At 38.2% G+C, this 12,998-nt stretch overlaps 1 protein-coding gene across 1 annotated transcript; it reads right to left on the minus strand.

Moving 5' to 3' along the window:
• Positions 1–9,722: 9,722 nt before the first annotated feature.
• On the minus strand, positions 9,723–12,998 carry LOC131228078 (putative transcription factor bHLH086). The gene is made up of 5 exons (XM_058223912.1): positions 12,309–12,998; positions 11,960–12,061; positions 11,774–11,839; positions 11,622–11,687; positions 9,723–11,217 (listed from the first exon to the last, which is right to left on the minus strand). The coding sequence occupies exons 1-5, from the start codon at positions 12,996–12,998 to the stop codon at positions 11,095–11,097; spliced, it is 1,047 nt and encodes a 348-aa protein (XP_058079895.1). The 3' UTR covers positions 9,723–11,094.

Raw genomic sequence — 12,998 nt, forward strand, 5'->3', positions numbered from 1 at the left:
CACACCACAGGAAACACTGCCAATTGAACGTCTACCATTGAAAAATTCTTAGGGGCGACAGAAGTTTTGGATCAAGCTGATAATTGTTCTTTCCCTTCATTCATGTATGTGTGATCTTATGAACAGGTTGGATGAAAAATAAACATCACCGTGGGAATAGTAAGATTTCAACGGTGGAAATCATTATTCTTTCTGTTTCTTGTAGTGTGATCCACTTGAGCTTTGGATAAACTTAGATTTTGGGTTCAACCCCTAAAATGAGCTGAAAAAGTGGATGGACGGCGTGCATAAACGATATACATTCACGGTGGGCCCAACAGAGTTTACTCAGTACGATAAAAGCCTACTGAGTAACTCGATGGGCAATCCGATTTCTGTGCAATGACCCTTTCATGATATGGCCCGCTCGATGAGCAGATCGGATCGGACCTCGTCCATGCGTGCAACAACTTTGATATTTCATAGGATCATGCACGTGCTCCCTGGAAAATGCATACGTGCGAGAAGGGTTTTTTTTTTTCCCTCCCTCCGTAGACAGGACGCGGATTTCCTGCGAAAGCCTTTCGCAGGAAGTTCCTGCGCAAGGTTTCTGTGTGGGGGCCACTTAGATGTTTGTGAGAAATCCAACCCCTCTATCCGTTTTTTAAGCTCATTTTATGATGGGAGACCAAAAATAAGGAGGATCCACAGCTCAATTGGGCCACACAAGAGGAAAAAGTGAATATTTAGTGACCACCGTCGAAACATTTATATAGCCAGAAAAGTTCTGTAACGGTCCACGTTTCTGGTGTTTTCACTTTATCCGAGTGAAAATGACCTTATAAACGGTTTAGATGGCATATAAACAGCAAGGTGGAGCTTAGGAAGGTTTCAACGGTGAGCATTCCTTTCCCCACTGTTTCAACTCCTATGGCTCACTTGAGTTTTGGATCCTTCTCATTTTTGGTAGAATGTCTTAAAATGAGGTCGAAAAACGGATGGACGGATTTGATTTCTCACACAAATCGCAGTAGGCCCCATCCAGAATCCTTGCGCAGGAACTTCCTGCGAAAGGCTTTCGCAGGAAATCCGCGTCCCCGTAGACAAGGCTGCTGCTTACTTGGCATGATCTCATAGGACACGGATTCGGCAGCAACCTCCGGTACGGACGTTGGTGCTGGAAAAGCTCCGTGGGTCCCACAATGATGTATGTGTTTTGTCCACGCCGTTCATTCATTTTTCCACCTCATTTTAGGGCATTGGGCAAAAAATAAGGTGATACGAATCTCAGGTGGATAACACCGTGGGAAACAGTGGGGATTGAACGCCTACCGTTAAAATTTTCTCGGAGGCCATGAAAGTTTTTGATCAAACTGATATTTGTGTTTTACCTTTCACTCAGGTCTTTGTGATCTAATCAACTGGTTGGATGGTAAATAAACATTACAGTTGGCCTTAGGAAGTTTTTAATGGTCTGCATTCAATCACTATTGTTACCTGTCGTGTGGTCATGCCTTATTTTTTGGGCTCACAACCTAAAATAATCTGGCAAAATGGATGGACGGCATGGATAAAACACATACATCATGGTGGGGCTCACAGACCTTTTCCAGCACCTACGTCGGTAATAAAGGGGTCACTACCCATATCCGAGTCCGATCTCATGCAACGTGAGTGTCCATGTTCAGTGGTCTCGAAATCACATTCTTGCAGTCAACGACTGCCACGTGGCAGAACCAGCTGGACTAGTTAGAAGAAATGGGAAAGCTGTGGGTGGTTGGATTTTATAAATTACTATAATATAGATAATATTATTCAACCTACATTCTTTTAATTTGGATCATTCATCACGTGGTTCCCCTATCATTGATTCTAACCCTCTGGTAGGTTGCGTTCGGACGGTGCAACGTGCTCTACAGTTGATGATCTGACTGTTCTTCTGATTAGATCCATTGGCTGGGGTCTACGCTAATCTATGATGTTGTCCACCAGATGAATAATCTGAACCGTAAGCCAACAAGGGTGAAGTGTTCCAATCACATCTACGGTCGTTGAAAGAAGTGGACAGATCTACTGCAAAGCTTTTTAAGCTAAGCTTAAATTATAATCGTGATTTGTAGGGTCTACGATGATGTTTTCATGACATCCAATCCGACCATCATGTGACCCACCTCTTGTTCTACTTGATTCCCAAAAATCACGATGATTTAAAAATTGGGTGGGCCACACCATTTAAACTCATGCCTAAAACCTCTAAAATCAAGTGGTCCGGCCTATCTGGGTTTGAGAATTTCCTGATTACTTGTATGTCCACTCATCCTAGTTTCGCATATTTTGAATGAACTGGGTACCATGTACAAGACATAGCGGTCACCACACACACACTAGAAGGTTTTTAATGGCGGATGCCCCAACGTCGACCGTTCCCTGTGGTGTGGCCCACCTGAGTTTTAGATTGACGGAATTTTTTAATGCAAAAAATAAAATGAGAGGGAGCACATGATAGATGGATTAGATTTCATGCACACATCACGTGGGCCCCACACATAGTGTTGTTGTTTAAGCTTAACCTACCAAGCTTAGTAGTAGATACGGCCATAAGATTTAAAAAAAAGAAGAAGAGAGAGTAAATAGTGCATGGAATCATTCTCCCAGTAGATTTAATTTAAATGCCCCGTAATAACGAGATATATTAGCTTACACGTGGGAACGTAGTCTGCGTGGAAGCAAGCCAGCCATCAGCACCCTTGACACGTGTGTGGATGTGGGTTAAGAAGACTTTCCATCGTCTAATTTTAATTCATGGAAACATCTTCTCATGTGATGCTGGGTTTGGACTTTGACATTGAAAGCTTTCTCTTATTATTATAAGTCTAGACACGGCAACCATTTCTTGGACGGTGGTGACTCATCCATCTTGACGTGGCTTTTTCACAAATCAATCTCGACCATCCAAATAGTGGGCACCACTATGGATGGATAGTAGAACCCAAACCACACTTATATAATGATCCTAGCCATCGAATTGGTTGCCGTCAGATGCACAGCTAAAAACTAAATGATCAGCCATTCAAATTCAGTTTTCAGACGTTGAATGGTCGAGATTGTCGCATCAGAATCTTGGACTCTTCTCCATCAATAATGGGGCCGGAAGTTTGGAATGTGAAGATTGCCACACGCCTATGCCAATTGCATAATAAAAGTGGTGGTGAACGATCACCATGGTCTTGTGCACGTGACACGTAAAAATGCGTTATAGAATGCAGGAGGGACAGATGCATTCATGCATCCCCTGCGAAGTACTGTCGCTAAGTACAATGTCTCAATGCTAATTAATTATAAGCACGTGCATCTCTCTCTCCTACTCACCTGCTCATTCTCTCTCCTGCATACACACCCCCTCTCTCTCTCTCTCTCATTGAAATTAATCATCACCCGAGACATTGACGCGATCAGTAACAGGTTTCTACAAGTTCATAGTAATTTTTCATGCAAGCATCTAAAAGGGCTTTCCAGACATGACCAGGCAATATTTGATGTCCAGCTTACATTTTGTCGCATAATGTTAATTTTAAATTTATTTTAATAATATATATATATAATATTAAAATGGTTTGCAAAACCTTTTTTAGTGTTTTGGGAATAATCCCACATTAGAAAATGAGAAGAAGTTTTTTGGGTATATATGTGAAGAGTGGAGTATTATAATTGTTACCCACATGGTCCAAAGGCGAATGGAATTTGCGTGTACGCAATGAAACACCCGCGCGCACACGCCTGGGTATGGGCTTGGTGCAAGGGCATGGGCACGCGAACCGGATCGAGACGTGTGCGAGTCGTGGTGCGGCTAAGTGGCTAACATGAATGGCTGGCTGGAAAAAAAACTAGAAGACTGAATGAGAGTCCCTTTTTATATATAGAGGCTGAAATGTGACTGATGTAGGGAGGTGTAACTCCTTATGCAATTCAATGCAGAGCCATACTGAAATTGCTGCATGTGGCTAGCCCAACAGCTAGAAACAGCTAGCCACTGTCTCACAACAGTCAACTGTTGAGATTCAAATATTGTATAATTTTTTCTATTTATATCTTGATTTTATGAACATGAATCAGCTTGATGTTCTATTTTATTTACGTATGTGTTGCAGGGTGAATTTAAGAGTTTGGATTGAAAAATGGTGATAAAAAGCATAGATTTGATGTTCAAGAATCACTAAGGTAAATGATGGATCTTAAGAGATCAAGATTGAAGAATTTATATGCTAAAGATCAAAGAAAACCAAGTAAAGAATGAAAAGAATCGAAGATTTGAAGGAAAGAATCCTGAAATCGTCCTGAAAAAATGTATTCTAAAGCTCTGAAGTTTATTTTGAAAAACTGCGTAGAGGAAAATTTATTTTAACGAAATTGTACAGCGAGAAGACTATTTTGAAAAACTGCGTAAATTTGAGGCGGTTTCTAAAGTTTTCCAATTTGTACGAAAATTAGAGTTCCCCACTTATAAATAAGGCTTCCTAGGACATTCTTACGCATCATTAAAAAGCATTCAAGATCAATATTTAGGGTTTTTAAAGGGTTTTCAGTTTTACAAGTTATTTTTTAAAATTTTAAATCATTTATATTTGCATTTATTTCTTTCTTGTTGCTTTCTTTCTCTATTTTAATTATGTTTTTTTAAGTTCCTTCTAACCCAAGGTAGAAGGGAAGCACATGGGTTTAATAATTCTTTAAGTTATGATGATTGATTGTTTTAATGATGAGAAGAATAATATATATATATGTTATCTATTATTTAGGTTTTGTTTTTGATCCTTTTGTGAGATCTATATGTTTCCATCATATGAGATCCACATTAATGATAGGCTTACCTTAGATTAATCAGATTTTCTAGATAGGAGAGGTTCTCAACCTTTTATACTTCTTTGATTTTCATTATCTCATTGATATTGAATTCTTAAAATTACTGACGCTTGAGAATATCTATCAATAGTTCAAATTCATAATTTTCTAACATTTCATATCATTTATTAAAATATTTAAACTGTTTTATTTTCCGATTAAGCTGACCATAGTGCTCAGATCCTAGTTATGTTATCCAAGTCATCATGATTTTGGATCATTAACCTATGTATGGAACTTTGAAGCTTGGGTGTTATTTTAATTCAGTTGAATTACATACATTCAAAAATTCCAAAATCAAATCATCAGTTTTGTTTCTATTACTTAGCTTGTTTTGCATTTGATTTTCTTCTTCTCACAATACATCTCCCTGTGGGATCGACCTTGTATTCACAGGATATTACTTACGAACCTCTGCACTTGGAGGCAAGCAATCATCAGCATGCAGCAGCTGTTATGACTCATGCACAATAATAAAAAACTGCCATAAACAGCTAGTTTCTCCAACACCTAGAAATTAGTTTAATGAGATTTATTTCCCTGGACCATAACCCCTAGCCACCATAGCCTATATAAACAGGGTCTGGATGGATTTCCAAACCATCTCAACACACTCCAGTAATACCCATACGATCTAGACCCTCTCCTCTTGTACAGACCAAAATTCATCAATCCAGCAAGGTTGATCAAAATCATTGCCTGAAAATCAGACCAGCGGTGTGGTCTAGAACGGTTCAACTGAACCAGTAGCTGAAGAACAGAAAGAACAGACCAGTGCAGTGGTCTTATTCATAAAAAATCTTCTTCTCTCTTTTTCTTCTGGGATTTTTTTCTTTTTTCTGTATTTCTGCCAGATTGTGTAACAGAATTCCATTAATAGGCCTTCGTGTTTGCTGAATGCAAACCCACATTAGGCTCGTCGTATCCTAGAAGCGGTTTACCTGTAACCTTTCAGCATACTCAATTCACTTGAGTAGGTGCAAATAACGCTTTAAGGACAACGTTCCAAACGTGCTTCAATCTGTCCTTATTTCAGATCAACTTAAATTTTCGGTTTTCATATGTTATAGAAAATATTATTTCTATAATTTTTTCAACACATTTCATTGATTTTTCTTTCTCATCATAGGTTAAACATCAGCTAATATGGGGCCCCTTTTTAAGCGGAGAAGATTTTAATATTTCTATTGATTAGATTTAAGATAAACATATACATTTTAACCCTCATTTAACTCTACTTAATCATAAGTTTTTGAGGAAGAAGGGGCCTTGCTTCTTTGTACATGAATGGTTTGTATTCATTCAATTCAGTGTCTTATTGACCAAAAATGGAATTATATAATTTCAATTCAGTGTTAAAATGTGCAACCCTCATAAATTTTTAAGCAAATAGTTAAAAAGAGCATATGACTAATAATTTTAGAAGATGAAATGTATGATATTGTTGATAGAAATGCACTTCTTTTAGAGACCTCCTGATCCGAAGATTGTGACAAATCATGTAAAGATCCATGTGTGAACTAGGTGGGCCTATCACAAATCCACCTTATTCTATAGATAACCATTATAGTAACCATGAGAGATTACATTATGAAAAGCTGCAACTTATTTATTTCACAAATAATGGAAATAATATATAAAAAGATGAGAGTTTTGTATAGATTAATTTGGGGAGATCTTAACAGATATACATTTTAACAAATAAAAAAATATTTTAATTTAAGTAATATTACCTTAATTCATGCTAACAAAAACAATAATTGTTAGAATCATAGTTAAACTTGAATTTTCCCTGCATGTGCCGTTAGGATAATTTTGATAAGGGAAATGAACATATTTGTTCGAATTTGGGAAATGATCTCAAACTATCACCATTTGATTAGACCCTCAGTCTTATATATTTTAATAAATGGGATCTGTGATATATTTATTGAGTTTTTCCCTTTGGGAAAGCGATGGGGTATGAATGCATGTGATTCTCCATGTGAGAGATTCAATGAAATGATACACGTGTCATGTGGGCCCCACTTAAGAGAAGCAAGTGTAAAGACCGGAGAGAAGGCAGGAAATAGAAAATCTTATTTTTCTTCCCAAAAAAATAGAAGGGAAGACGGGACAAAGCAAAGAAGCTTCCTTCCATTCCACCGCCCTTCTAACGTCCTTCTACACGTGACTGTTGCATGCAAGTCAATTTCCTCCGATATTTTGGGTTGTCCATATGGCTGGGTTATTTTGGTAGTTCATATACATCCATACAAAAGTTGTACTATTAGCATAAATTACATATTTATAATTTATGTAAAATAATAAAAGAAACTGAAATATTAAAGACAGATTGTAGTACATGTCATCACGCTTATATATTCGCCCATTCTCAAAGTAATTGAGATCGCTGATAGGATGTAGGCAAATAACTTATAGGATACGACGAGCTTGTATGTGGTTCTGCGCTCAACAAGCATGAAGAACCACCAATAGAACTTTGTGTACATAATTTTTTCTGACAAATAAAGCCAAAATAAAATCTCAGATCATAGAGAAGATTTTTTTTTTTTTTTTAAATGTAGTTGGTTTAGACCACTTTTCTAGTCTATTTCTTGAGGACTGATGGCTAAGATTCATATTGAACTTTGTTGACTTGATGGTTGCATGTGAGAGTGATTCGATTGGTTGGTAATGATCCATTGAACCACCTAAGCACTACTTTATATAAATGAGGATTTAACTCCATATGATCATTTGTGGCTGTTGGTGAGAAACTAAACGTTATTTGGCTGTTTTTGACTATTATGCTTGTGGGATAACCAGCTGCATGCTAGCCATTTAGACTCATTGGCTAGCCATTTTATGATTGTTGGGCTAGCCACATGCATCGATTTCTGCATGGTCTGATTTAATATAACACGTGCAGTTACACTTTTCTTAAACTGTTAATTTCTAACCTTTAGAAAAGAGGGATTGGTCTCATTAAGACCACTTGCCCACGACACTCCAGCCACCTGACCTATAGCCTCTGTCGCACCGATTCACGTAAAGTTGCGAGGGAGCGACTCATTTGCGATACAATACGCATGTACAAAGTACAAAGTGCCTCAAAAGCACCTCTACAGGCACACTGCCTCACATGCCAATGCTTTTAGATGGTATGGCCCACCTAAGTTCTCTATACAGCTGATTTTTGGGATATCCCATAACCTAAAGGGGATCTATCAAATGCATGGTGTTGATGTCCAACACACATCACGGTGGTGATGATCCATTTTCCATATATATATATATATATATATATATATATATAAGTCTAATACATGCCATTCTAGGTTTATGATTTGGATTTGGGGTATTTAGCCAATGGGGATTCAAATCTCGATTTTGGCCTACCGATCGAGTTGACTCACTGCAGCCCATCATAGGCGAATCAAAACTAAACTTAGCTGAAACAAACTCATATATATATATATATATATATATATATATATATATATATATATATATATATATATATATATATATATATATAAGTCTAATACATGCCATAGTTCCAGGTTTATGATTTGGATTTGGGGTATTTAGCGAATGGGGATTCGAATCTCGATTTTGGCCTACCGATCGAGTTGACTCACTGCAACCCATCATAGGCGAATCAAAACTGAACTGAGCTGAAACAAACTCAAAATCAAGGATGCCTAGATTGTGGGTCATCAGTACCTGTTTCCTGCAATACAGGGACATGGTTGTAGAGGATCATTTAGTCGTGACATTACATACTTGAACGCATGACATAGTTTAAAAACTCAACTCAGCTACAGTTCACCAAGATTACCGGAAAACTCAATCTGGTCATGACTCGGTCAGAACTTGAGAAAAACTTGATTCAACTTAGAAAATTATCTCAGCCAAACTTGAAAAAAAAAAAAAAAAAAAAAAATCAGAAAGAAAAAGTACGAGCTTTCAAGAAACACACTCAAGAGTTTTCGAGTCGAGTTGTCTCGAGTGGGTTAAAAAGTCAAGCTTGGCGTTTGTGTTTTTAAACTAGGCTTTGCATAGTACAATTTTTCTATGTAACTATTTATGCTCATACTTAGGCCTGTAGCACATTATAATAAATGTATCTATTGCATGAATCAAAGTATAAATTTCTAAATATAAAATTATATTGCAACTTAAACCATGCTAAGAGCATAGAAATCTAATCTGGGTTGATAAAAATCATAATTTGAATTGCAAATGGCCCATGATCAAGATTTCTCAATTCTAAAAGAACACCATGGTCGGCTAGCGATATTCCAGGTGAACTAGAGCCAAACAGGTTTAGTGAAATGAAGCCCACTTGAGTCCATGACTCGAATTACATTGACCCATTTGCATTACTAGTGAGACTCCAATTCAATGGATTAGGTTACATGAGTTCTTCCAATTTCTTTAAAACTTTTCGACTAAAATTTAAATTTCGAGACTTGTATGATCATAATGATGTTAGCTTAATTTATAGGATAATGGATCACCCTACGCAACAAATATGGAAGGGAGTAATTTTTATTTTTTTTTAATTGGATGATGATCGATGAGGACAAAGATATAACTCAATCACATACTTGATAAATGAAAGCTATGTTTCATGGTTGGAAAATCACCATGCTATCGAAGAGAATGGACTTGATTTTTTGCAGCTTCTACTCTTTTAGAAATTTATCATAAAATGATATTGTTTTGTACGTGTAAATGACAAAGTATTTTGTATTTATAATAAAGGGTAGAAAGTAGTTTAATCTATCACAACTACTCTCCCTCGACACATCTCCACATTTAGAGCTGCATGGGTAGAAAAAAAAAAGAAAAAGAAAGAAACATCAACACCTTTTACGTATTTAAACAGATCACAATTCAGATAGAGCCCACTAATATGCTCAAATCAAATAATCTAAAGTTAAAATAAATTATTCAATCCAAACCATCAATCATGTGGGGCCCACATAATAGGAATATTGTAGATGAATCCCCAACTAATTTGTTGCGAGTCCCGAATTAAATCAATTCGCTTAATTCAGAAAAAAAAAATTAGTTAAATAACCTCAATTCAGAAAAGGAAAAAAAAAAAAAAAAAAGTTAAATAGGCTTATCGCCATCGTCTAATTATGATCAGACAACAGACAATGGTCGGGTGGGAAACTTGTCAACATTTGGAAAGTGTGGGGCCCACTAAAGAAATGTGGATACCTAGAGCGGTTTCGTGGGAAACGCCCATCATTGTCAGATCAGAAATTTGCAATGAGTGCCTGCATAGAATAATGGACGTGTAATGTGCATGATGCAATATGCACCGTTCGTTCCCTTCAAAAATCCTTCCAAACCGTGAAATAGACACCATCTGATGATGAATGTGGGAGGCCCACCCCAGGCTAGGTGCGATACTGACCGTCCATACAGAGTTTGAGCACAGTAACTCAAATTAAATGGACCAATTTGTGGGAGCATCTGCACACAAGTCAACCACAAAATCAGATTCATTGAACCATCGCAGACTTTGCTTGTGGACCATTTTCCATATTTTCATCTTAACCGTCCATCGATTGTCCTCTACTCAGCCAGTTGAAACATCCATTATGTGTAAAGCTGGACCATGGTTTGGAAGGTTTAGTGATTCACATGCCAAGAGTACTGAGTGCATGAGTATGAACCATCACAACTCTGCGACAGCATTAAAACCCCTTGTCTTTCAAGAACGCGAGAAATTCAAAATAACACGAGAAGATGAAAATGTCACCAGAAATTGAATGTGGCCACCCTTTTATTGTGTCACCACCCATCTAACAAAATCCATAGTAGCTTCTCAATCTCATATACTCAGATCAACTCAGTTCAGTTCCGTTACATCCAAGATAAAATAAAATAAATACCATTACAGATCAGAAGAGAAAATAGACAAAAGAAAAAAAAAAGGAAAAGAACAAAAGGAATGAAAGGAGAATTTTGTAGCACTAAAGTCCAAAACAAAGGCTTTTACTTTGTGCCCATGTGTTTTGGTTTTGTTAGGAGTCTTATGTTATTTCTATTCCTTAACAACTTCTGCTTCTTCTTGGGTCCACTTCCCACATGGGATTCTCACTCTCCTCTCCCCATCAACTTCTTCTTGGGTCCACTTCCCACATTAGACTCTCTCTCTCTCTCTCTCTCTCTCTCTCTCTCTCTCTCTCTCTCTCTCTCTCTCTCTCTCTCTCATTTGGAGCTTGAATTCCTATCTTTGTGAGAAGAGAGGATGGCATCAATGGCTTCCTTCACTTGAGCAACCTCAGGAGCTTTCCCACCTTGCGCCGGCCAGAATTCGTCGGTCGCCAATACCTGCCGCATAACCAAATAATATGTTACACAAATGTATACACATCAACAAGATCCAAGATCCAATAAAAATTATTCCATCGATCCATCGGGAACCTGAAACGATCCAGACTGTTCATCAGGTGGGCCCTATAGTTGATGACCCATATTTCAAAATTGACACTGACATCAAATATGGACCATTATCTTGTAGTGCTCACTTGTGGGATACTGCCTGAATAATTAGGATAATCAATGACTGTGATTTTTTGAGCTATGGACCCTTCATTTTATGCCCCCTCTCACAATAAATGGTCTAGATCTTGTCCATGTGTGGACATAGAGTTCTATGTCCTCAGGGTATATAGAAATCAGGACCTTATATTATTTTTGCTTTGGTTTTGTCCATGTGATTGTGCCTTAATTACCTTCACTTGCAATTGAAGGAACTTCACATAGCTTATGGCTTTCTCTAACATGGTCACCAAATCCACCTGCATTTAGATTCTAATGTTAATTGTCATCATAATCAACAATGACCTATTTCAGATTGCCAACTACTTAACAAGAAAAAACCCACCTTCGTCCCATTCGGTACAAGATCTTGCAGTATCTTCAGCCGTTCACTGATCCGCTCCCTTCGATTCTGAAATCATGAAAGTACCGATCTTCGATTGAAGTTGTTTCGAAAAATACCCACAAGTAGATGTGAAATTATCATTGTCTAAATAATTCTAATTAAGGTTAATAAGTAAAGTAAGCACACCTTAGCGGCAATACTCTGAGGGTCCTTTGATGGAATTGGCTTTGGTTTGGCCTTCTTAGGTGAGCCGCCACAATGCTTCTTTAAAGCTTGCATATCACTGCCCTACAATGATAATCTCTTGGTAATCAAGACCCTAATCATGATTCTTTTGTGTTTAAGAGTTGTAGTCTGAGAAGTGGAAATATGAAATAATGAAATGCAACTTTGTGAATTGTGGGTATTGTTTGTGTTCTAGTTTTAGGAGGTGGACCCTTAATAGAAAGGGTTTTGATGAGAATTTGGACCTGATTATCATGCACTTCATGATCAATCCAACCCTAAGTGTTAGTGCACTTAAGAAAGGACTTACTGAGTAAGGGCGCTTATGGTAGCTTCTGTCTGATCCCTCAGTGTCGTGGAGATCGTCACTGGCTAGAGCTCCTGTGTATAGCCACCCAGGCCGTGCATCCCCATGTCGGCCTTCCTTACAAGAATTGTTCAGCGAGCCATATCCGCTGGCCTTCTCATAACAGTTCATGTCATCATCGAGGCGGGAATCAATGCCTCTATTCGAATCGAGGTGATTGCACTGATTGCCATGGTCCTCCGAATCGACCCAGATCGAGTATTCATCTTCATGGTCAATCTTTGAATGGGTAGCGTGAGAAAGCCGGTCCCCTTGATCAAAGCTAAGCACGGAGCCGCTTGAGTAGGACCAATGATCAGGCCCAGTCTTGAAGTTGAGAAGAGATTGACCTTCATCAGGAGAAGGAGAATCGGTGGCTCCGAACATGAATTCGCCAGGCCCGTCCATGTCGTGAAGATTGGGTAGAGAAGGAAAATGGCCAGTGGAGAGGCTCTTTAATGGACCGTCTGTCTTCTCCGAGCCATCTCCTTCTTCAAGCGCCGCCTTGTGGTAGCTCTCGAAGCTGAAAAATCCAAGAGGAGAATCGGACACTTGAATCGACGATCCGCCATAAGCATTGCTGAAGTGTGAGTAGGATTGGATCGAGGCCAAGTGCGAATCTTGTGCAACAGCTCGCTCTTTTGCAAGTGCCAT

Source organism: Magnolia sinica, chromosome 2 (genome assembly GCF_029962835.1).
Source record: "Magnolia sinica isolate HGM2019 chromosome 2, MsV1, whole genome shotgun sequence".
In the NCBI taxonomy this organism is placed as follows: domain Eukaryota; kingdom Viridiplantae; phylum Streptophyta; class Magnoliopsida; order Magnoliales; family Magnoliaceae; genus Magnolia; species Magnolia sinica.

Excerpts from the sequence above, each read along its gene's own strand:
- LOC131228078 (XM_058223912.1), bottom strand. The coding sequence starts at position 12,998 with ATGGCACTTGCAAAAGAGCGAGCTGTTGCACAAGATTCGCACTTGGCC. Across the intron at positions 12,062-12,308 it reads ACCATAAGCGCCCTTACTCA|GGCAGTGATATGCAAGCTTT; the intron begins GTAAGTCCTTTC and ends TTATCATTGTAG. Across the intron at positions 11,218-11,621 it reads TCCTTCAATTGCAAGTGAAG|GTATTGGCGACCGACGAATT; the intron begins GTAATTAAGGCA and ends GTTATGCGGCAG.